The 25620-nt window shown below is 46.6% G+C and overlaps 1 protein-coding gene across 10 annotated transcripts in view; it reads left to right on the top strand.

Moving 5' to 3' along the window:
* The window catches only part of CARS2 (cysteinyl-tRNA synthetase 2, mitochondrial), a 71611-nt gene that overhangs the window by 23312 nt on the left and 22679 nt on the right, over positions 1–25620 (top strand). For 6 of the 10 annotated variants that reach the window (XR_009213330.1, XM_058438068.1, XM_058438067.1 and 3 more), the window contains exons 4-8: positions 2198–2269; positions 2389–2494; positions 7058–7141; positions 12809–12938; positions 22400–22533. Coding sequence is in view for 9 of the 10 variants with exons in the window: in XM_058438068.1 (XP_058294051.1) it covers positions 2198–2269; positions 2389–2494; positions 7058–7141; positions 12809–12938; positions 22400–22533 (526 nt within the window). In the remaining variant the exon portion in view is untranslated. Of the gene's footprint in view, positions 1–1029; positions 1433–1851; positions 1916–2197; positions 2270–2388; positions 2495–6378; positions 6605–7057; positions 7142–12808; positions 12939–22399; positions 22534–25620 lie in introns of those variants that run through there. The other 4 variants (XM_058438069.1, XM_058438070.1, XM_032151331.2 and 1 more) reach the window with 4 other exon arrangements.

The following is a 25620-nucleotide window of genomic DNA, read 5'->3' as shown; positions in this document are numbered from 1 at the left end:
TTTGTTGAGACAGGGTCTCACTCTGTTGCCCAGTCTAGAGTGCAGTGGGGCAGTGTTGGCTCACTGCAACCTCCACTTCCTGGGTTCAAGCGATTCTCCTGCCTCAGCCTCCCAAGTAGCTGGGATTACAGGCACCTGCCATCACGCTCAGCTGATTTTTTGTATTTTCAGTAGCAACGGGGTTTCACCATGTTAGCCAGGATGGTCTTGATCTCCTAACCTCGTGATCTGCCCACCTTGGCCTCCCAAAGTGCGGGGATTACAGGTGTGAGCCACCGCACCCGGCCACCCCACTGATCTTTAGGCCCAAAATTGCATGGAATTTGAGACTTCTGAAGTGGCAAGAAGACAGTACTTTTGGGCTTTTTCCTTTGGTCTTTTCTCCCCTGGATAGACATACATTAACTGATTTATTGTTGTAAAGGTCTGCTTTGCCACAAAGCTGTACAGCAGGAGAAGGGCTGAAGTGTTTTGGAGTACCAGCTATGTGCTAGGTGCTGTGTATTTTCTCTCTTTAATGTGATATTTATGTAATGTTTTCTTTTACAAAGCTGTCCTGCCCGTATATACACAGTGGTTCTTCTAGCAGTCTAAGGGATTATTAGGTAGAATATCTCCATGCTGTAAAGTAACTGAAGGCCAAGAGGTTTGATTATTGATTTGCCCAAGACCCCAAAGCTTAAACAACACCTGGGTAGCAATACATAGTTCATCAGCTTGCTTTCTTCAGTGAGTATTCTTTGGTGGGGCTTTCTCGGTTGACTATGCCATTCAGAGCCCTGGGTCTCAGGGTCACATGGTTGGGACCTGGCCCCACGTGTGGCGTTGCACTTGAGAAAGTTTCTCAGTATTCTGGAGTGGTAATTCCTTCACCTGTGAAATGGGGAGACTTGGTTCCCGAGGCTGTGTGGAGCAGCTCGGGGAGACTAGCAGGTGGCAGGTGCTGGACTTGGGAGGCCCAAGGGCCACTTGAGCAGGACCAGCAGTTATGATGCCTGGCTCCATTCCAGAGCTTCACAGCGTCTTGTGCATCTGTTCATGTAGAGTTTTTCATTGAAATTATGAAATAACATGAGCGAACCTAGTCTTGTGTCCTAGCCTCCTTGGATAATGTGGCAGGGGCTGTAGATGCCTGCCCCCACGGCCCCCACATTCTGAATTGATTGGACTGTTTTGGTGGTCTATCTCCAGAAACCCAGCCATGGGACCCGAGGGAATGAGTACTCCATTAAATCCCAGTTGCAGTGTGTTAAATTACTTTCAAAATATTTCTTTAGAGGTTCCTTTTTAATCTTTCTTTTTTTTTTGGAACAGAGTCTTGCTCTGTCGCCCAGGCTGGAGTGCAGTGGCACCTTCTTGGCTGACTGCAACCTCCACCTCCTGAGTTCAAGCAATTCTCCTGCCTCAGCCACCTGAGTTGCTGGGATTGCAGGTGTGCACCACCATGCCTGGCTAACCTTTGTATTTTAAGTAGAGACAGGGTTTCACCATGTTGGCCAGGCTGGTCTCAAACTCCCGGCCTTATGTCATCCACCTGCCTTAGTCTCCCAAAGTGTTGGGATTTATAGGCATGACCCACAACACCCAGCCTCCTCTTTAGTATATTTTTGGCTATTTTTTTTTCTCCTGAGGATTAAGGGATAAGATAGGAACCTAGTTTCTTATCATACAGACTAGACTAGGATGATTTTGCCCTTGTCTTAGAAAAGTGGAGGATCCTTGGTATGTTTTGTTTTCTATTTTACTTTATTTTTATTTTTGTTTTGGAGATGGTGTCTCGCTCTGTTGCCAAGGATGGGATTGCAGTGGCACGATCATGGCTGTTTGCAGCTTCAACCTCATGGGCTCAAATGATCCTCTCATCTTGGCCTCCCAAAGTGTTGGGATTACAGGCGTGAGCCGCTGCACCCAGCTGGTTTGTTTTTTACTATATAATGGAAATTGTGACATTATTGCTTCTCTAACCAGAAGACAAGGTCAATAAGCCTTTTTTTCTAGCTAAGCTACTAGTAAAAGTTCAGTACCTAAAATGAGTGCCCCCGCTTTGGTGAGTGGGCAGGGGCAAACTGAGGCCGAGGCACCGGAGGTGGCGGGGGTACGTTTGCTGTCGTGTTGTGCACGTGGGCTTTCTTGTGGCTGGGTGGTTCTGTTGCGAATGCCCCAGACTCATTAATGTGCACATCTAATCCTTCTGCAGATGAATATTTCCCCCGCTTCCCTCGCCAGTCTTTATGAGGAAGACTTCAAGCAGGACATGGCAGCCCTGAAGGTAAAGTGTGGGGCTGGTTGTTCCTGCCATGAGGGTGACAGGCGTGAGCAGTGACAGCTGGTGCTGGCTGACCTGGACTTCTCCAAGGGAAACACGCTTACGTCTCCACTTCCTTGCAGGTTCTCCCACCCACAGTGTACCTGAGGGTAACCGAAAATATTCCTCAGATAATTTCTTTCATTGAAGGAATCGTTGCTCGTGGGCACGCTTATTCAACGGCAAAAGGTAGGGTTTATGTTCTTTTTTTTTTTTTTTTTTTTTTGGAGTCTTACTCTGTCACCCTAGGCTGGAGTGCAGTGGTGCGATCTCAGCTCGCTGCAACCTCTGCCTCCCTGGTTCAAGCGATTCTCTCGTCTCAGCCTCCTGAGTAGCTGGGACTACAGGTGCGTGCCACCATGCCTGGCTACATTTTTTGTGTGTGTGTGTGTATTTTTAGTAGAGATGAGGTTTCACCATGTTGGCCAAGCTGGTCTCGAACTCCTGACCTTGTGATCCACCTGCCTCAGCCTCCCAAAGTGCTGGGATTACAGGCATGAGCCACTGTGCCCAGCCGGTTTATGTTCTTAAAACTAAAACGTTACTGGGATTTGGAGAAACTGGATGTATTTATGAGTTGCAGGAACACACTAAAATTTACTGTCTGTCTTGATAGGATTCCAACAGCAAAGCTGTTGTGGGGTTTTCTACAATATTGTGTCTCTTTGCGAAATGGTTGAATTAGTTCTTTCTAAAAATCTTTTCCAGTCACAGGGAGAGGGGAACATCTGGACAGCTAGTCATGGTAACAGTCATGGAATCTAGGTGGTAGGTGTACAGGTGTTCATTGTGGTGTTATTTCATCTTTGTTTAGATATTTTCCTAACAAAAAGTTAGGGACAAACACAGTATCTCCAGAGAACTGCTCTCTTCTTATTAAAAGTCAGCCCAGGTCACCCCCATCTGTTTGGCTATCGTTTTTTCACAGGCCATTAAGAGTGAGTTGCGGGAGTCGGAGGTTGCAGTGAGCCGAGATCACGCCACTGCACTCCAGCCTGGTGACAGAGCAAGACTCTGTCCCCCCATCCTCCCCCTGCCAAAAAAGTGAGTTGCAGGGCCAGGCGTGGTGGCTGACGCCTGTAATCCCAGTACTTTGGGAGGTGGAGGCGAGTGGATCACTTGAGGCCAAGAATTTGAGACCAGCCTGGGCAAAATGTTAAAACCTTGTTTCTGCTAAGATGACAAAAAATCAGCCAGGCCTGGTATCACATGCCTGTGGTCCCAGCTATTCTGGAGGCTGAGGCATGAGAATTACTTGAACCCAGAAGGCATAGTTTGCAGTGAGCCGAGATCACACCATTGCACTCCAGCCCAGGTGACATTGCAAGACTATCTCAACAAATAAAAATAAAAAAGTGAGTTGCAGGGCTGGGTGTGGTGGCTGATACCTATAATCCCAGCACTTTGGGAGGCAGAGGCAGGTGGATCACTCGAGTCCAGGAGTTCAGGACCAGCCTGGGCAACATGGAGAGACCCCTTCTCTACAAAAATAAAAATTAGCTAGGCATGGTGGCGTGCTCCTGTAGTCTCAGCTACTCAGGAGGCTGAGGTGAGAGGATAGATTGAGCCCAGGAAATTCGAGGCTGCAGTGAACCGTGATTGTCCCACTGCACACCAGCCTGGGAGACAGAGCGAGACCTTATCTCAAAAAAAAAAGCGTGAGTTGCAGATGTTCTGTCGCGTCAGCCATGACACTTCAACATGCATCTCTGCATAAAAGGAGTCCAGATGTCATGGTCAGACCTAAGACGATGAAGAATTTCTGGCTAGCTTCGCGTGTCCTCTCCGTATTAAATATACTCACTTGTCCCCAGGGCATGTGCTGCGTGTGCATTTGTTGGTTTAGTCTCCTCACTTTTTCCCCTCCTCTTTCTTTTTTCTTTTCTCTCTCTCTCTTTTTTTTTTTTTTTTTTTTTTCATTTTTTCTGAGGAAGCACATGTAGACTCTTTCAAGACTGACAGGTCAGTCTTCCTGTGGAGCAGTATGTGTTTAGATTTGCATGTTGCTCACTGCAGGTGGTTTCGTTGGTTTGCAGATGCTAATCTTTGTCTGGTGGCCCCCAGGCAAGGCTGGCGTCCTGCTGTTTTGCTGCTTTGGTGATGAAGCATCGCCATAAATCTGAACTAAATCCCACCCATCCTGGCCGCAAACCCTGACCACAGCCTCATCTCTGCATGAAGTTCTCCTTCACCCAGCACAGTTGAAAGTGAACTTACTTTCTCAGCCTTGGTATCTCTGCTGTACCATTTGGCAGCCAGTTCTGCAATGCCATAGTTTGCTTTTTAATGTATTCATATTTTGTCCCCATCTAGATCATAAATTCTCAGACCATAAAAATCTTTTGCTTTATTGAATGACGCCTTAGAGTATCCAGCCCACGGCTGAAGGTATGCAGGTATTGAATGTTTGTTGCAGTGAGTCAGAAAGCATGAAGCACTGCCCTGGACGTTCCTGTCCTTCCTGGGTCCTACCTGGGATCGTAAGATGAGCACGTGAGGCCCTGAGGATCTGCTCAGTAGGCTCTGTGTATGGAAGTAGCTTTTTAGTTGTTCTAATGTGGTATATTTAGATTTTGTTTCAAAGAAAAACTTTTTTTTTTTTTTTTGAGACAGAGTCTTGCTCTGTCGCCTAGGCTGGAGTGCAGTGGTGCAATCTCGGCTCACTGCAACCTCCGCCTCCCGGGTTCAAGCAATTCTGCCTCAGCCTCCCAAGAAAAACTTTTTTTAAAGGACTTAGGTGGTTGAATTAGAGTTTGCACCAGAAAACACAGGAATTAATTTTTTTGCTGTCGTGTAACTTGAAATAAGATATGTGGGCCTGTGCTTCCATTTTAGGAACAAACTGATAAATGTTCACGAGTCTTTAGGGATTCTCATCTTCACAGGCTTGAGGAATGAATGCTGTTTGTTGTTTTATTATTGTGTTTTATTATAAACAATTTAATGATAGTATAAATATAATGAATTCAAAATACACTTAGATTCACTCAAACCCCAGTAATTTGGACTTTGTGACAATTCCACAAGGGCTTGGTTGTAATTTGATCTTTGAACTCTTGGTGAAAAACAATTTGTTCAGCAAATTGATAACATAAACCAAAGTAAAGGGGGAATGTTTCCACTATTTAAGGGAGTGGTTTCTCTCCAGTGAAGCGCTTTTAAAGCACTGTTTGTATTCTGACTTCATAGAAAGCAGCTCCCAGGGCCTGGATGTCCCCCTCCTGTCCTCTGGTTCATCCCTATCACCGAGTGCCAGCTTAGTGGTCAATCCTGAATGACCAGGGAGGATGCTGCAGGGACAGGGCAGGGTTTTCTGAGCACAGTGGTCACTGGTAGGAGGAAAGGGCAGGGTGGCTTGGGCAAACAAAGCTGGGTGACATTTCAACAGAAAACCCTGCCCTGTCCCTGCAGCATCCTCCCTGGTCATTCAGGGTTGACCACTAAGCTGGCACTCAGTGCTGGGGATGAACCAGAGGACAGGAGGGGGACATCCAGGCTGAGGACATGAGGCAGGTCCTGGGTGCAGCTTGTGTTTGCCAGTTGCAAAGTTTCCTTGATCTTACCAAGACCAGTGTCCGCAGTAAGGATAGTACTCATGCAGATTAGTAACTGCATTAGTAAAAAAGAATGTCAAGACTCAAACTTTGTAAAGGCTAAAAGTTGCACCCGCACCTGGGCCCTGAGGACAGCTACATGCTGCTGTGCGGTTGGAGGGTGCTGGATGGTGGCTGCAGATCTGTGGTACTGAGAATGGCCATAGTCACAGCCCAGATGAGCACTGCCTCCTTCCTACGGAGACACATGGCCTGGAACACACAGTGGCTGCAGACTGGCAGCCTTGGAGCATGGGTTGGTGGCGCTTTCTTCTTGACAAAGCTCTCACTCTGAGCGCCTCCTACCCAGCTCTGCTTTCTTAGGCTTTGTGGTGGAAGGGGCAAGGGCAGCCCAGGCTTGCAGCAGGCTCTGGAGAAGGTTCTGACCTCAGACTGCAAAGCGGACCTTGGCGCTCAGCCTCACAGACACTTCAGTATGCAGATGATTTTTTGTGGTTTTTTTTTTTTTTTTTTTGGTAGAGATGGGGTCTCACTATGTTGCCCAGGCTGGACTCGAACTCCTCAGCTCAAACAATCCTCCTGCCTCGGACTCCCCCAAAGTGCTGGGATTGGAGGCATGAGCCACTGCACCCAGCCAGATGATGTTTTCAATCTGAGTGAAAAGGTAGTTTTAGAAGATGACTGGGTAAAGAAAGAGTGTCTTTGCTAGCTGGTGTGTAACATAAAGCACAAGATCTAAATGAAGGTCAGTGATAACACTTTTCTCTTTTCTAATTAAATAATTGTCTCAGTAGTTTACAGAGAACTTACGTTTGTGTTTTCACTTTCCTATCTGTGTACTCATGATGTGTCCAAATCATGCACTTATCATATAGTATTGTTTTTAATTCTGGTTAACAAATACATTAAGCCAGGCATGGTGTTGCTCCTGTAGCCCCACCTACTGGGAAGGTTGAGGTGGGAAGACTGTCTGAGCCCAGGAGTTCACGGCGATCGTGAGCTGTGACTGTACCACTGCCCTCCAGCCTGAGCAACACAGCAAGACCCTGTCTATAAAAATATAAATACTTTATATGTATATGGGGGTCAAATGCTATGTTCTGTATTTAAATTCTAATTACTTGTTAGATGTTAAGCTTGTCTGTATGCTGATATTCAGACTGAGAAGTGATGAATTCATAATTGCCTTTATAAACAGGCAATGTCTACTTCGATCTGAAGGCTAGAGGAGACAAGTATGGCAAACTGGTCGGCGTGGTCCCTGGTCCAGCCGGAGAGCCAGGTGGGTGGCCGGGCTCAGCCCTGTGGGTCCCTGACCCCTGCCTCAGGTCTCAGCTCTGGGGAGATGAGATCTGGAGCGCAGACCCTCCACTTGCTCAGACACGGGCCGTACCCAGGTCACAGCTGGGTTTTAAATTTGATGTGGTTTCTCTGGATGGCTCCAGCTTGTGAGGGGTAAAGTTCAAACGGCAAGTGGGGCGTCGTCCACCCCCGCCCCCAGCGTGCCTGACTCCACTCCCTGGAGACAGTGCTGGTCACTGTCTCCTTTTTCCTCCCCAGGATTTTCAGTGCACGTGAAAACCTCATACACGTACATCGTATTTTCACATTCTTCTGTGTTTTGCTGTTACCGTACATTTAATTCCCATATGTGTCTTACCATGTGTTAAACTTTTAATCTATTTGAATCTCTTCCTTGCTCTATTCTGTTCCAGGGAGTTATTAGGTCAAAACATTTTTATGGAGAAGAAATAGTAAGCGCAGTATATGGAACTAAATTTAAAATAATTTGAAAAGGATACTGTTTAAGGGAATCAAACAAGAATAACAGGGACAGACCCCAAAGATTGTTCAAGGTATTTCTGGTTTTAGGCACGGCCTTTCTGCCCCATAAACTGTGCCGATGAATCCTAACCATCCATAGCACTGACCCCTCAGGTTCGTTCCTTCCGCCGCGGTGGTGTCCTGTCCTGCTCCCCGCACGGGCCGGAACACAGACGCCCACATCATCCACGTGTGAGGCATGGCTACCAGCAGGCCGTGTGGACTCTGCTTACACATGTGGAGGAGAGGTTTCTAAGAGTTGTACATTCTGGCATCAGGAAGGTTTTTTAAAATTATTTATTTAATAGATTTGTTTTTTAGAGCCATTTTAGCTTCACAGCAAATTTGAGAATAAGGTACGGAGAATTCCTGTCTACCTGCTACCCTCCACACTGCCCCCCACACTGTCAGCATCCCCCACCATTGACGCATCAGCTTTGCCCAGAGACCAGAGTTGGCATCAGGGTTCACTCTCGGCGCTGTGTGCTCTGGGTTTGGGTGAATGTATAGTGACATGTTTCCACCGTTACAGCATCACACAGGATACTTGCACTGCCCTGAAAAATCCTCTGTGGTCTCTCTGCTCATCCCTCCCTCTTTCCCATCCCTGGAAATCATTGGTCTTTCTACAGTCTCTAGTTTTGCCTTTTCTAGAATGTCATATAGTTAGAGTCATACACTGTGCGCCCTTCTCAGAATGCCTTCTCTCACTTAGGAATACACAGTAATTTTCCTCCGTGTCTTTTCATGGCTGAGAGCTCGTTTCTCTTTAACACTGAGTCACATCCCAGTGTCTGAATTTACAGCAGCTTACCCACTCACCTACTGAAGGGCATCTTCGCTGCTTCTGAGTGTTGGCAATTATGAATAAAGCTGCTGTAAACATCCATGTGCAGGTTTTCAGCTCATTTGGGCAAATACCAAGGAGCACAATGCTGGGTCCTCTGGGAAGAGGCTTATTTGTGTAAGAAACTGCCCAACTTCTTCCAGAGTGGCTGCGCCATTTCGCATCCCCACCAGTGAGGATAGAGTCCCTGTCATTCCACATCTTCACAGCAGTGCTTTTTAAAATAAAACAATTTTCTTATATAAAAGCAACATATTTATATAATTTATAATGGTACAAAATTAGGAAATAGAATTACACAAAACAAAGATAATAAAACCACCATTTTTACATATGGTGAAAAAAATTTTAATGCCTTAGTCTATGTTATTTCCAAAGCAATGGTGTTTTCTTTTTAATTTTAAATTTAAATTGTTATAATAACACAACAATAGAAAACACCATTAAAAAATGTCCAACTTGGTTGAGCATGGTGGCTCACACCTGTAATCCCAGCACTTTAGGAGGCCAAGGTGGGAGGATCGCTTGAGGCTGGGAGTTCAAGACCAGCCTGGGCAATGTAGTGAGACCCCTTGCTGTCTCTACCAAACAAACAAAAATGCCCAGCTCAGTGAATTTGTGTTCAGTGGAGACCCTGCGGTACCCCCTAGTGGATGGCAAGGGAGTGAAGGCACCTGAGTCCTCCGGGTCCCACGCCCTGCCTGCCGGCCTCCCTGCCCCGCCTGCCGGCCTCCCTGCCCTGCCCTTGGGGCAACTACTGCGCTAACTCTGACAGCAGCCACCTCCTCATCTTTCTGAGTGGGTTTATTGCCCAAACACGTGTCCCTTAACACGACACTTAGCCTTAGCTGTTTTATATTTGTGTCTTCTTGTTTTTAGTCCATATGTTCCTCCCCTGGCTTTTTCCCCTTGCTGCTCATTTGACGGAGAAACGTCATGTGTCTCACGGTTCCCCCAGTGGGATTTCGCTTGCTCTGAGTTTTGGAGTGTCTGTAACATTTCCCTCTGTCCTGTGTGTTTTTTGCAAACTGGTAGTTGAATGTAGAGGCTTATTCCAGTTCTAAATTTCTGGAGAAGGCTACTTTGTAGATGGTGTATTCCTCACCAGGAGACACGTAAGGGCTCTCCCTTTCTGTGTGTCAGCAGCCCTGGCCGCTCTAGGCTTAGATCCTTCACTGCAAAAAGAGGTTGCATGGTGGTGCGACTCCTATTCTGCTTTATTTGCTGGAATACCTTTTTTGTTTGTTTGTTTTTTGAGACAGAATCTTGCTCTGTTGCCCAGGCTGGAGTGCAGTGGCATGATCTCGGTTCACTGCAACCTCCACGTCCCAAGTTCAAGCAATTCTCCCTGCCTCAGCCTCCAGAGTAGCTGGGATTACAGGGGCACGCCACCGCACCCAGCTAATTTTTGTATTTTTAGTAGAGATGGGGTTTTGCCGTGTTGGCCAGGCTGGTCTTGAACTCCTGACCTCGGGTGATCCACCCGCCTCAGCCTCCCACCGATAACATACTAGGGTTATCGGTGTGAGCCACCGCGCCTGGCCCTTTTGCTGGAATGCTTTTATACAGGCAGACTCATCTGGTTACTCAGTGGTACAGTTTGTATAAGAAAGGCAGGACCTTTTCCTTAACTTACCAGTATTCAAAATAAGGAGTTGGCTTCCATATCTTCCTCTGGCGGTGACCAGTTCATGTTCTTTCGTTGTTGAGAGCTCGTGGGCTTCAGTGCACGTGCCATTTTAATCCATTGCTGCCGTCACCTTATTGAGCCTCGGCTTACCCCCTCTTTTGCTGGTAGGAGCTACTCCCGAGTCCCTTACACTCAGCCCTGTTGTAGTTGATAGTTTTGTGGCTGTCTATCTGATATGGTAAGATATTTCTGGCTCATCTTAAAATAAGCTGTTTCTCCTGGAAGCCCCATTTTTCTCTTTTCTTTCTTCCCTTTTCTTCCCTTCCCTTTCTTCCCTTTTCTTCCCTTTCTTCCCTTTTCTTCCCTTCCCTTTCTTTCTCTTTCTTTCTTTCTTTCTCTTTCTTTCTTTCTTTCTTTCCTTCCTTCCTTCCTTCCTTCCTTCCTTCCTTCCTTCCTTCCATCCTTCCTTCCTTCCTTCTTTCTGTCTTTCTTTCTTTCTCTTTCTTTTCTTTTTTTGAGATAGAATGTCACTCTTATTGTTCAGGCTGGAGTGCAATGGCGTGATCTCGGCTCACTGCAACCTCCGCCTCCCGGGCTCAAGCGATTCTCCTGCCTCAGCTTCCACAGTAGCTGGGATTACAGGCACCCGCCACCACGCCCAGCTGATTTTTGTATTTTCAGTAGAGACGCGGTTTCGTCATATTGGTCAGGCTGGTGTCGAACTCCTGACCTCAGGTGATCCGCCCGCCTCGGCCTCCCAAAGTCCTGGGATTCTAGGTGTGAGCCACCGCGCCCAGCTCCCATTTTACTTTTAATGGGAAATGGTGATTTGAGAACACAGCGTGGGCACCACGGATACTCATTGTTGCCATCTGTCATTGTTTCCTGACCTCTCCCATAGACTGAGGTAATGAACGCATCAGCTCCGTAGGTCACACTGATACTCAAATTCAGAGCTACGGGGTTTCATTAACTCCTCTGTCTGTTCACATGTGTGGTTCCCTTTTCCCCTGTGGCAAGTCCTAGCCTTTAAGGACACTGGGCGTGACAGGATGCCCAGTGGGCATCCACCTGCTTTAGTCCATCACGGACCAGCCCTGCCCGAGGCTTGACCACGGTTAGAAGGTTCCCATGCACGTGCCTCCTCCCCGCCCCACGTGTCCATATGTCGGAGTGCCCAGCCTCCACCTGCGCTGCCTCCTGCAGCCCTGTCCACTCCCCCCTTCCCACCGTCTCCAGGTCCGCTTTTTCCCTGTTGTTTTTGAAGCTCATTCCCCAGCACTTTCTGAAGGAAGAGCCCTTTCTCGGGGACAGTATTCCCTGAATTTGTGCCTGTGGATGACAGTGTGCTGCCTTCTACTTCAAAGTCAGTTTGGCTGGAAATACAGTCCTTGGCCGCATTTTCTGTCCTTAAGTATTTTCCTTCAGCATAAGGTGTTATTGATGCTCTCATTTGCCATGCACTATGTAGGAATTGTTCTGTTTGCTTGGGTGCCCAGAGGATGTTATTCTTACTAAAATGACTAGTAATGAAAACATAGCCTGTCCAGTCTGACCCAGAAAAAGTATCTGTGTCTGCACGTCTTTAAATTCATCAAAGGTGATGGACGCCTGTGTAGGTGCTCCTGGGTGGAAAGGGTGATATTGGGATGTTGTGCACATGGGGTGTGCCTGTCCTGGGCAGATGAGACAGCGGGTTTTGGTGAGCATGTGCCACTGGCAGCCTCGCCGCACGGTGACGGGCACCTCGCTCAGAGTCTCGGGTCCACCAGCCGTGTTACCTGACACGATCAGGCACCTTTCACTCTGTGTGATTAGTATCTTTTTGGAAAAAACAACCCTGAAACTCAGTTACTGATAAGCAGAGCATTTCTCATAAGACAGAATAAGGAAAAATGGGAAAACCCCACCCGGTCCACAGTACATTCCTGAGAAATGAGCCTCTGTGGGTTCCTGGCCGCCCAGCTCTCCCTGTGCGCTGGTGCGTCTGAGATGAAAGCGTTGCCAGTGCTCCTGTCCCTCACGTGGGTGAAACAGGAGTGAGCGAGAAGTGCAGGGCTCCTTCGAAGAGACACAGCCTGGGGCGTGCTGCCCACCGGCACCTGGAGGGGCTTCCATCGGGGTGGCCAGCTGGATTTCCCTGGTGGGGGTGACCAGCTGAGTTTCTGTGGTGGGGGGTGACTATCTGGGCTTCTGTGGTGGGGGTGAGGTGGTGGTGACAGCCTGGGCTTCTCTGGTGGGGTGACAGTCTGGGCTTTCATGGTAGGGGTGACTGGGCGTCTGTGGTGGGGTGACTGTCTGGGTTTCCGTGGTGGCGTGACTGTGGGTTTCCGTGGTGGGGTGACTGTCTGGGTTTCCGTGGTGGGGTGACTGTCTGGGTCTCCGTGGTGGGGTGACTGTCTGGGTTTCCGTGGTGGGGTGACTGTCTGGGTCTCCGTGGTGGGGTGACTGTCTGGGTCTCCGTGGTGGGGGTGAGTGTCTGGGTCTCCGTGGTGGGGTGACTGTCTGGGTCTCCGTGGTGGGGGTGACTGTCTGGGTTTCTGTGGTGGGGGTGACTGTCTGGGTTTCTGTGGTGGGGGTGAATGTCTGAGCATCCGTGGTGGGGTGACTGAGCTTCTTCCTAATGATGTACCGTTTGTCATCTGCAGCGGACTCTGACAAGCGTCATGCCAGTGACTTTGCCCTGTGGAAGGCGGCCAAACCCCAGGAGGTATTCTGGGCCTCTCCCTGGGGACCCGGGAGGCCGGGCTGGCACATCGAGTGCTCTGCCATCGCTAGGTAAGGTGCCTGCCGCTTCGTGGGGGTTGGGGCTCAAGTTCCCCTGCTGCCTGCTCAGGGCAGCAGAGGATGTGCATGGGAGCAAGTGCAGCCTGACACGTGTCCCCATGGGTGGTTTTTTGGGAAGAGATTTTTGCTGGAGTGTGACAGGCCATGGAAGGGGGCGAACCAAACCCATGACACATCAAGCTTTCCTGACCTCAGCACTTCCTCCGTTTAGTGGAGAGGCTGCTTTTTGGTTCACACTTGCAGCTGCCCTGTTCCCTCGCCCTGCTCTGAGTGGCTGGTGCTCGGGGCCCTGGAGGAGAGTGCTGGCACCTACATCCCCCCTCGCTTCGCACTTCTCTAGCCCCCACATCCCTCTCCGCCTTCCTACCAGCTCTTCTAGCTCAGGCAGCTCACACGCCAGGGTGCTCTGTGGCAGAAATCTCCAGCTCCTCCCAGATCTTCCTGGAGTCCCCGCCAGCCACCCTCGTGTGAGTCCTCTGTCACCAAAGCTCCTCTTCCCACCGTCTGCCCGGGACCGCAGCTGCCTGCCGCCCCCACTCAGTCGCACAACACTGCTCTCCTGGCCCACTGTGCCATCCCTACTCTGGAAACACCCTCTCTGTCCTGGTTTCTGCCTCTCAGTAGAGCTTTCTCTGCCTTCTCCCTGGTCCCCTTTGGACGCACCTTAGGTGTCCCTACCCTGTGGCTCTGCCCGCAGCCAGGGGCACCTTGGGTGGGGTGTGTGAAAGGCAGCATACCGCCCGTGCCCCGTGCTGCACGGCTGCCCATGGGGCTCGCCAAGGTTAGTTTTGTGTTTTTGTTTTTGTTTTGGCGGAGTTTCGCTCCTCTTGCCCAGGCTGGAGTGCAATGGTGCGATCTCAGCTCACCACAACCTCCGCCTCCCAGGTTCAAGCGATTCTCCTGCCTCAGCCTCCTGAGTAGTTGGGATTACAGGCATGCGCCACCATCCCGGCTAATTTTGTATTTTTAGTAGAGACAGGGTTTCTCCATGTTGGTCAGGCTGGTCTTGAACTCCTGACCTCAGGTAATCCGCCCGCCTTGGCCTCCCAAAGTGCTGGGATTACAGGTGTGAGCCACCACACCTGGCCCACGGTTAGTTTTTTACCGTGGTGCTGGTTTGTGTGGCCTGACCCTCTGCAGGCAGCAGGGTACCCGGCCGCACATTTAGACTGTTCCTAGTGTTTCACTGTTACACATCTCCCTAGTGAATAACCGTGCGTATGTTTCCTATTTGTAGAAATGGGTTTTTTTTTTTTTCCATTATACTTTAACTTTTAGGGTACATATACACAATGTGCAGGTTTGTTACATCTGTATACATGTGCCATGTTGATGTGCTGCACCCATTAACTCCTCATCTACATTAGTTATATCTCCTAATGGTATCCCTCCCCACTCCCCCACCCCACGACAGGCCCCGGTGTGTGATGTTCCCCACCCTGTGTCCAAGCGTTCTCATTGTTGAGTTCCCACCTGTGAGTGAGAACATGCAGTGTTTGGTTTTCTGTCCTTGTGATAGTTTGCTCAGAATGATGGTTTCCAGCTTCATCCATGTCCCTACAAAGGACATGAAGTCATCCTTTTTTATGTCTACATAGTATTCCATGGTGTATATGTGCCACATTTTCTTAATCCAGTCTATCATTGATGGACATTTGGGTTGGTTCCAAGTCTTTGCTATTGTGAATAGTGCCGCAATAAACGTATGTGTGCATGTGTCTTTATAGCAGCATGATTTATAATCCTTTGGGTATATATCCAGTAATGGGATGGCTGGGTCAAATGGTATTTTTAGTTCTAGATCCTTGAGGAATTGCCACACTGTCTTCCACAATGGTTGAACTAGCTAACAGTCCCACCAACAGTGTAAAAGTGTTCCTATTTCTCCACATCCTCTCCAGCACCTGTTGTTTCCTGACTTCTTAATGATTGCCATTCTAACTGGTGTGAGATGGTATCTCATTGTGGTTTTGATTTGCATTTCTCTGATGGCCAGTGATGATGAGCATTTTTTCATGTGTCTTTTGGCTGCATAAATGTCCTCTTTTGAGAAGTGTCTGTTCATATCCTTCACCCACTTTTTGATGGGGTTGTTTGATTTTTTTCTTGTAAATTTGTTTAAGTTCTTTGTAGATTCTGGATATTAGCCCTTTGTCAGATGGGTAGATTGTGAAAATTTTCTCCCATTCTGTAGGTTGCCTGTTCACTCTGATGATAGTTTCTTTTGCTGTGCAGAAGCTTTTTAGTTTAATTAGATCCCATTTGTCAATTTTGGCTTTTGTTGCCATTGCTTTTGGTGTTTTAGTCATGAAGTCCTTGCCCATGCCTGTGGCCTGAATGGTATTGCCTGCGTTTTCTTCTAGAGTTTTTATGGTTTTAGGTCTAACATTTAAGTCTTTAATCCATCTTGAATTGATTTTTGTGTAAGGATAGGGATCCAGTTTCAGCTTTCTACATAGAGCTAGCCAGTTTTCCCAGCATTGTTTATTAAATAGGGAGTCCTTTCCCCATTTCTTTTTTTGTCAGGTCTGTCAAAGATCAGATGGTTGTAGATGTGTGGTATTATTTCTGAGGGCTCTGTTCTGTTCCATTCGTCTGTATCTCTGTTTTGGTACCAGTACCATGCTGTTTTGGTTACTGTAGCCTTGTAGTATAGTTTGAAGTCAGGTAGCATGATGCCTCCTGCTTTGTTCTTTTGGCTTAAGATTGTCTTGGCAGTGTGGGCTCTTTTTTGAACTTTAAACCATATGAACTTTAAAGTAGTTTTTTCCAATTCTGTGAAAAAAGTCATTGGTAGCTTGATGGGGATGGCATTGAATCTGTAAGTTACCTTGGGCAGTATGGCCATTTTCACAATATTGATTCTTCCTATCCATGAGCATGGAATGTTCTTCCATTTGTTTGTGTCCTGTTTTATTTCATTGAGCAGTGGTTTGTAGTTCTCCTTGAAGAGGTCCTTCACATCCCTTATAAGTTGGATTCCTAGGTATGTTATTCTCTTTGAAGCAATTGTGAATGGGAGTTCACTCATGATTTGGCTCTCTGTTATTGGTGTGTAGGAATGCTTGTGATTTTTGCACACTGATTTTGTATCCTGAGACTTTGCTGAAGTTGCTTATCAGCTTAAGGAGATTTTTGGCTGAGACAATGAGGTTTTCTAAATATACAATCATATCCTCTGCAAACAGGGACAATTTGACTTCCTCTTTTCCTAATTGAATACCCTTTATTTCTTTCTCTTGCCTGATTGCCCTGGCCAGAACTTCCAACACTATGTTGAATAGGAGTGGTGAGAGAGGGCATCCCTGTCTTGTGCCAGTTTTCAAAGGGAATGCTTCCAGTTTTTGCCCATTCAGTTATGATATTAGCTGTGGGTTTGTCATAAATAGCTCTTATTATTTTGAGATACGTCCCATCAATACCTAGTTTATTGAGACTTTTTAGCATGAAGGGCTGTTGAATTGTGTCAAAGGCCTTTTCTGCATCTATTGAGATAATCATGTGGTTTTTGTTTTTGGTTCTGTTTATGTGATGGATTACGTTTATTGATTTGCGTATGTTGAACCAGCCTTGCATCCCAGGGATGAAGCCCACTTGATCGTGGTGGATAAGCTTTTTGATGTGCTGCCGGATTTGGTTTGCCAGTATTTTATTGAGGATTTTTGCATCGATGTTCATCAGGGATATTGGTCTAAAATTCTCCTTTTTTGTGTGTCTCTGCCAGGTTTTGGTATCAGGATGATGCTGGCCCCATAAAATGTGTTAGGGAGGATTCCCTCGTTTTCTGTTGATTGGAATAGTTTCAGAAGGAATGGTGCCAGCTCCTCTTTGTACCTCTGGTAGAATTCGGCTGTGAATCCATCTGGTCCTGGACTTTTTTTGGTTGGTAGGCTATTAATTATTGCCTCAATTTCAGAGCCTGTTATTGGTCTATTCAGGGATTCAACTTCTTCCTGGTTTAGTCTTGGGAGGGTGTATGTGTCCAGGAATTTATCCATTTCTTCTAGATTTTCTAGTTTATTTGCCTAGAGGTGTTTATAGTATTCTCTGATGGTGGTTTGTATTTCTGTGGGATCGGTGGTGATATCCCCTTTATCATTTTTTGTTGCGTCTATTTAATTCTTCTCTCTTATCTTCTTTATTAGTCTTGCTAGCGGTCTATCAATTTTGTTGATCTTTTCAAAAAACCAGCTCCTGGATTCATTGATTTTTTTGCAGGGTTTTTTGTGTCTCTATCTCCTTCAGTTCTGCTCTGATCTTAGTTATTTCTTGCCTTCTGCTAGCTTTTGAATGTGTTTGCTCTTGCTTCTCCAGTTCTTTTAATTGTGATGTTAGGGTGTCAGTTTTAGATCTTTCCTGCTTTCTCTTGTGGGCATTTAGTGCTATAAATTTCCCTCTACACACTGCTTTAAATGTGTCCCAGAGATTCTGGTATGTTGTGTCTTTGTTCTTACTGGTTTCAAAGAACATGTTTATTTCTGTCTTCATTTCGTTATGTACCCAGTAGTCATTCAGGAGCAGGTTGTTCAGTTTCCATGTAGTTGAGCGGTTTTGAGTGAGTTTCTTAATCCTGAGATCTAGTTTGATTGCACTGTGGTCTGAGAGACAGTTTGTTACAATTTCCGTTCTTTTACATTTGCTGAGGAGTGCTTTACTTCCAACTGTGTGGTCAATTTTGGAATAAGTGTGATGTGGTGCTGAGATGAATGTATATTCTGTTGATTTGGGGTGGTGAGTTCTGTAGATGCCTATTAGGTCCACTTGGTGCAGAGCTGAGTTCATTTCCTGGATATCCTTGTTAACTTTCTGTCTCATTGATCTGTCTAATGTTGACAGTGGGGTGTTAAAGTCTCCCATTATTATTGTGTGGGAGTCTAAGTCTCTTTGTAGGTCTCTAAGGACTTGCTTTATGAATCTGGGTGCTCCTGTATTAGGTGCATATATATTTTTTGTCTCTTTTGATCTTCGTTCGTTTAAAGTCTGTTTTATCAGACACTAGGTTTGCAACCCCTGCTTTTTTTTTGTTTTCCTTTTGCTTGGTAGATCTTCCTCCATCCCTTTATTTTGAGCCTATGTGTGTCTCTGCACATGAGATGGGTCTCCTGAATACAGCACACTGATGGGTCTTGACTCTTTATCCAATTTGCCAGTCTGTGTCTTTTAAGTGGAGTATTTAGCCCATTTACATTTAAGGTTAATATTGTTATGTGTGAATTTGATCCTGTCATTATGATGTTAGCTGGTTATTTTGCTCGTTAGTTGATGCAGTTTCTTCCTAGCCTTGATGGTCTTTACACTTTGGCATGTTTTTGCAGTGGCTGGTACTGGTTGTTCCTTTCCATGTTTAGTGCTTCCTTCAGGAGCTCTTGTAAGGCAGGCCTGATGGTGACAACATCTCTCCGCATTTGCTTGTCTGTAAAGGATTTTATTTCTCCTTCACTTATGAATCTTAGTTCGGCTGGATATGAAATTCTGGGTTGAAAATTCTTTCCTTTAAGAATGTTGAATATTGGCCCCCACTCTCTTCTGGCTTGTAGAGTTTCTGCCAGGAGATCAGCTGTTAGTCTGATGGGCTTCCCTTTGTGGGTAACCCGACCCTTCTCTCTGGCTGCCCTTAACATTTTTTTCCTTCATTTCAACTTTGGTGAATCTGACAATTATGTGTCTTGGAGTTGCTCTTCTCAAGGAGTATCTTTGTGGCATTCTCTGTCTTTCCTGAATTTGAAATTTGAATATTGGCCTGCCTTTCCAGGTTGGGGAAGTTCTCCTGGATAATATCCTGCAGAGTGTTTTCCAACTTGGTTCCATTCTCCCCATCACTTTCAGGTACACCAATCAGACGCAGATTTGGTCTTTTCACATAGTCCCATATTTCTTGGAGGCTTTGTTCATTTCTTTTTACTCTTTTTTCTCTAAACTTCTCTTCCTGCTTCATTTCATTCATTTGATCTTCAGTCACTGATACCCTTTCTTCCACTTGATCAAATCGGCTCCTGAAGCTTGTGTATGCATCACGTAGTTGTTGTGCTATGGTTTTCAGCTCCATCAGGTCATTTAAGGTCTTCTCTATGCTGTTTATTCTAGTTAGCCATTCGTCTAATCTTTTTTCAAGGTTTTTAGCTTCTTTATGATGGGTTCAAACATCCTCCTTTAGCTCGGAGAAGTTTGTTATTACCGATCATCTGAAGCCTTCTTCTCTCAACTCATCAAAGTCATTCTCCGTCCAGCTTTGTTCCGTTGCTGGAGAGGAGCTATGTTTCTTTGGAGGAGAAGAGGCACTCTGATTTTTAGAATTTTCAGCTTTCTTGCTCTGGTTTTTCCCCATCTTTGTGGTTTTATCTACCTTTGGTCTTTGATGATAGTGACACACAGATGGGGTTTTGGTGTGGATGTCCTTTCTGTTTGTTAGTTTTCCTTCTAACAGTCAGGACCCTCAGCTGCAGGTCTGTTGAGTTTGCTAGAGGTCCACGCCAGACCATGTTTGCCTGGGTATCACCAGCAGAGGCTGCAGAACAGCAAATATTGCAGAACGGCAAATGTTGCTGCATGATCCTTCCTCTGGAAGCTTCGTCTCAGAGGGGCACCCGGCTGTATGAGGTGTCAGTCAGCCCCTACTGGGAGATGTCTCCCAGTTAGTCTACTCGGGGATCAGGGACCCACTTGAGGAGGCAGTCTGTCCGTTCTCAGATCTCAAACTCCATGCTGGGAGAACCTCTAGTCTTCAAAGCTGTCAGACAGGAACGTTTAAGTCTGCAGAAGTTTCTGCTGCCTTTTATTCAGCTATGCCCTGCCCCCAGAGGTGGAGTCTACAGAGGTGGGCAGGCCTCCTTGAGCTGAGCTGTGGTGGACTCCACCCAGTTCGAGCTTCTTGGACACTTTGTTTACCTACTCAAGCCTCAGCAATGGCGGAAGCCCCTCCCCCAGCCTCACTGCTGCCTTGCAGTTCATCTCAGACTGCTGTGCTAGCAGTGAGCGAGGCTCTGTGGGCATGGGACCCTCCGAGCCAGGCGTGGGATATAATCCTGGTGTGCCCTTTGCTAAGACCATTGGAAAAGCACAGTATTACGGTGGGAGTGTCCTGATTTTCCAGGTACCATCTGTCACAGCTTCCCTTGGCCAGGAAACGGAATTCCCCGACCCCTTGGACTTCACAGGTGAGGCAATGCCCCACCCTGCTTTGGCTCACACTCCATGAGCTGCACCCACTGTCTGACAAGCCCCAGTGAGATGAACCCAGTACCTCAGTTGGAAATGCAGAAATCACCCATCTTCTGCGTCGCTCATGCTGGGAGCTGTAGACTGGAGTTGTTCCTATTTGGCCATCTTGGAAACGGCACCAGAAATGGGTTTTAAAAAAATCACTGTTAACTCATGGATTTTAGTATACTTGATAGCAAATATTTATTTTAATGAACAGTTTTAAAAAATTAGAAATACAGGAAAGGATGATTAAGGTAAACATTTTAAGCTATTAGCTACATCAGAGATTTTCAGATGGATAAATCCAGTCACCCCGAAACCTGTGGGCGTTGTATCTGGGATGTGTTCCTGGCTGGGTGTAGAGGGGGTTTGGGTGGAGATAATTATCTCCCACACGAGGACTCTGCTCCATTCATGGATTCCCAGACTGCTTGAGTATTCAGCCCCGAGTAGGGTCGCCCCATTCCACCAGGAGGGAAGGCCTTGTCTCCCACAACCTGCCTATCTAAATTTTGGTGGGTCTTCCTTTAAGACCCAGAAAGAGATTCCCTTTTCTGCTAAGCCCCCACCACTTGCACTGTGGTTATGTGGCTCATCTGGAAACGCTTCCATCATTCCTCAGACCTCAAACTTTGTTGTTAGTAGGAAGCATGGGCCTGACTTTTGATGAAAAAAATTAAAAATGTCCAGTCACCAGTCACACTTTACTTCTATGTGTTTATCAATACTTAATAGCAGACTATGGCATATAAACTGGGTTGTAGATTCATTTTTTAGATTCAAATAATTTCTCTAAAGCAGGTAGAAAACATTTAGTGAGTTTCAAATGTAATGTTATGTGAAATTCTTATTTTTGTTGAAAGATTAAATAATGAAGAGACCATTATTGTTGTTCCTTCTGAGCCTTCTCTGATTTTAAAATAGGTGTAACGTAGCGATCAGGAGCGAAACTAACATAGTGAAGGTTGTGGCCCCGTAGTTCAGCCTGTGGAACTTTCACATGGTTATGTTGGCTTCAGATCTTCGGAAGGGAGGATTGCCCATCCAGATAGAAATGAGGCCCCTCCCGTCCCCTCCCTAGTCCTGGTCCCACAGTCTCCTTCACAGCATTTGAACTTCAGGGAACATTGAGTTACCCTGAGACGACCCATGGCTAAGATGTAAAAATCTTTTTTTTTTTTTGAGATAGAATCTCGCTCTGTCGCCCAGGCTGGAGTGCAGTGGCGCAATCTCAGCTCACTGCAAGCTCCGCCTCTCAGGTTCACGCCATTCTTCTGCCTCACCCTCCCAAGCAGCTGGGACTACAGGCACCCGCCACCACGCCCAGTTAATTTTTTGTATTTTTAGTGGAGACGGGGTTTCACCGTGTTAGCCAGGATGGTCTCGATGTCCTGACCTTGTGATCCGCCTGCCTCAGCCTCCCAAAGTGCTGGGTTTACAGGCGTGAGCCACCACGCCCAGCTAAGATGTAAAAGTCTTAGAACATCACACTAAAACGTGTGTTTCTGTGATGCCTGTTTCCCCAGGCTCGAGACCTCCATGTGCAGTCCTTCCCTGAGCACAGGGAGCCAGACCAGTGGGAGCAGGAAGGACCTCTGCAAGGTGTTGGCACCTTTAGAAATTTCTGTATCTATCATTTCAAGAAAATCCACTGGCCTGCTGTGTTGCCATGCTTCTGCAGCTGGTCCAGGAACAGAGCTTCAAGTGGGCTGGCCCAGCCTCATTTCCCCCATCAACCCCATTAATTTTTTTGTGTGGGTTTGCAGAAATGTGGTTTTTATGGATGCATAGCACAGCACTGTAGGAGAAATGGCAACCTGTGTTGCTTTGAACTCTCTTACCTTGTTATTCGTATGTGACTGTTAGTTACACTTGCAAAAGCCAAATGAAACACTGTCATGATTTTATAGTTCCATCTCTTGTTAAAATTGGAAAACCACTAAACTCTACCTATTGAAAGTAAGTAAAGGTAATTTTTTGAGTTAAAAAGAAAGAAAGAAAGAAAAAGAGAAAAGAAGAACCTGGAGCAAAAAGAATTAAGTCCCTTTACTAGGATGAAAAGTCATGAATTATGGGTTTGTGATGACAGGATTTCAGTTTTCATTTGAATCAGTTAAATTATGCAAATCGATTTAAAATTGAGTTCAATTTATTCATTGAATTAAAAAGGCTGGAAGGAATAAATAGATGAGGTTAGAAGAAAATATGTTGCTTGATTGAATGAATTCACTACTTTGCACTGTTTCTTGCAGTATGGTATTTGGAAGTCAACTGGATATCCATTCAGGTGGGATAGATTTAGCTTTTCCACATCATGAAAACGAAATTGCACAGTGTGAAGTCTTTCATCAGTGCGAGCAGTGGGGAAATTATTTTCTGCATTCTGGTAAGTAATAACTTCAGATTAATTTGTTCTGTTTCAATTCTGGCAGTTCTGCCTTTGTCGGCGGAACAGCTACATTTGGAAATACATAGTAGATCAGCTAATAGGTCAAGAAATGGATTTGCCTCTTAAATTATTTTTGAGTTTCAATCATTTGGACATGAACTTCCTTGGATTGCAGCAATGATTATACCTTTTTGGAACTGACTAGAATATGGAAAATGTTTGGCAATGCTGTTCTATATAAAGTTTCTTTCAAGTAAAACTATTAAGAAGGAACTTCAAGTAGTACAATGTAATGATAATTATGAACACTCCTTTCTGAAGCTATAATATTGTCACTAGACATCTCTGCCATCTTCTAATAACATTGCCCTTTCTTCCACTGTTCAAACACCTAACTGATGAACCCCAGCTGTCTGCTCTCAGAAGTAGATGCAGCACCATGAGTTAAGCAACACCTCGAACCCAGCAATTTTGGAATTCACTTGGATGCACTGGAAGAATCATATTTCCAAGTTTACAGGGTCACGATTAACTAGTCTTATTAGCTTTTGGGGATGGACAGCTAAGGTATTTGAGACAAAGAAAGATAAAGAGTGTTTGGTAGTGATAGGATTTGGAGATGCAAACTTCAACATCTAAAATACAGAAAATTAACAAATACTATTTTTTGAAGTCCTTGAATTGGGAAATTAGGATGTCACAGTAAGGTGACATTAAATGCAGAAGTGCTCTGGTTTTCTGGTCCGCAGCAGAGTTCACTTGAGTTTCTTCGTGAAAGTAGATGAGGCTGATTGCCCCGAAGTCACTTCCTGCAGCGTGTCCTTCACCCCGGGCTTACCCTGTTGAGTCGGGGGACCCAGCAGGCGGCTCTGCCCCTACCATTACCTACTGTGTCTGCCTGTCACAGTGCCCCAGTTTTTGTCTACAAATGAAGCAGAAACAAAGCTGGCTGCGTGGCTGTTGGAGGACTTGGGAGCTGTTGTCCAGCACCCCATACCATTTCCCTGGGGAGGGCTCAGCACTAGCTGAAACCCGCTTTATTCCGGCGTCAGTGGAGTCTCTAATCAGAACAAACGCCTGCCGCCCTCACTTCCTTTCAGCTGGCGCTCACGTGGGAAGGGGGTGCACACTGCCCAGTGGTGGAATATTTAAGGCATCACCCCTCGGGGAGCCCAGCACTGATTTCCACAGCTGGGGGCCTGCACTCCACTTTTGACCACGGAGAAGGAGGTCTCTCTTCCGTGGCCCAAGGACTTCTGAATTGTGTTCTTGGAGAGGAAGCGTGCTGGGAGCCCATCTGGTGGGGCTGAGACACTGTGTCTCAGGCACAGAGGTAGTCGTGTCCCTCGTCCCAGATAAAGGAAGATAAAGAGTGTTTGGTAGTGATAGATTTGGAGATGCAAACTTTGACATCTGAAATACAGGAAATTAACACATACTAGTTTTTGAAATCCTTGAATTGGGAAATTCAGATGTCACAGTAAGGTGACATTAAATGCAGAAGTGCTCCGGTTTTCTGGTCCGCAGCAGGGTTCACTTGGGTTTCTTCATGAAAGTAAGTAGATGAGGCTGATTGCCCCGAAGTCACTTCCTCAGTGACTTCGTTCAGGGCTCAGTTCAGCACCGCCTGAACTGTCTGAGGAGCTGGAGTTGCTCCCTCCGCAGGCGCGTTTCTGTCTGCCGGTTTATCCTGTTCAGTAGGTCAGGGTTTGTTATGGACAACCATGACCTGCTGTGAGCCCTTCTGCGAGTGTGGAGCTGAGGGGCAGGAAGGGCAGCCTTAGCTGTGCTGACGTTTCGCCCTGTCAGGTAATGAGGAGGGGCCGGGTCTAGAAACGGAGGTTGTGTTCACCTGATGTGGGAATGGGAAAACGTTGTTGTTGTTGTTGTTGTTGTTGTTGTTGTTGTTGTTGAGACAATCTCGCTCCGTGCCCCAGCCTGGGAGTGCAGTGGCACTATCTGAGCTCACCACAACCTCTGCCTCCTGGGTTCAAGCAATTCTCCTGCCTCAGCGGTCCTAGTAGCTGGGACTACAGGTGCATACCACCACACTCGGCTAATTTTTGTATTTTTAGTAGAAGCAGGGTTTTACCATGTTGGCCAGGCTGGTCTCAAACCCCTGACCTCAAGTGATCTGCCACCTCTGCCTCCCAAAGTGCTGGGATTATAGGCGTGAGCCACCACACCTGGTGGGAAAGTTTTGTTGCTATTTTTCAGTGATTTTTTTTACTACCTATTAAGATACCAGCAATCTTTTTCATACTAGTTTGGCCCCAAACAAAACATCAGCGTCTCCTGACACAGGAGAAGTGACACCTGTTCTCCTGTACCCAGTGGATGGAAGAGCTAAGTGGGCAGACACTATCCCAGCCTGTTAGGGCTGCTATAGCCAAATACTAAAAGCAGGCATCTTATGAACAACAGCAGTGGATTCCTCACAGTTCTGCTGGCTGGAAGTTCCGCGTCAGGGCACTGGCAGATTCGGTGTCTCGGGAGGGCCTGCTTCCCATTCACAGACAGCTGTCAGCTCTCGAGGGGCCTGATTGCATTCACACTGGCTCTGCCCCTGTGACCTCATCACCTCCCACAGGCCCTGCCTTCAGTTACTGTCACCTGAGGGCTGAGGATTTTGACAGGAATTTGGGAGGACATAAACATTCAGGCCTGAGCAAATGTGTTTCATTTTCCAACTATCATCAATTTTAAAAAAATCAGAATCGCGCTTGGTGTAATCACATTGTATAGAATTACATGTTCAAAGTTATATATGTTTTTTGGAAAATCACATTCTAATAGGTTGGTTGATTGATTGATTTGTTTATTTTTGAGGCAGAGTCTCGCTCTGTGGCCCAGGCTGGCGTGCAGTGGCATGAACACAGCTCACTCTAGGCCCAACGTCCTGGGCTCAAGTGATCCTCCCACCTCAGCCCCCTGAGTTGTTGGGATGTTGGGACTGCAGGTGTGCCCCACCACGCCCAGCTAATGTTTTAACTTTTTTGTAGAGACTGGGTGTTGCCATGTTGCCCAGACTGGTCTCCAAACTCCTGGGCTCAAGCGGTCCTTCCACCTTAGCCTCCCAAAGGG

This window comes from Hylobates moloch, unplaced genomic scaffold (assembly GCF_009828535.3).
Source record: "Hylobates moloch isolate HMO894 unplaced genomic scaffold, HMol_V3 SCAFFOLD_4, whole genome shotgun sequence".
NCBI lineage: Eukaryota > Metazoa > Chordata > Mammalia > Primates > Hylobatidae > Hylobates > Hylobates moloch.
Note: the sequence above shows the minus strand (reverse complement) of the source record. Positions and strands in the feature narration are given on the sequence as shown.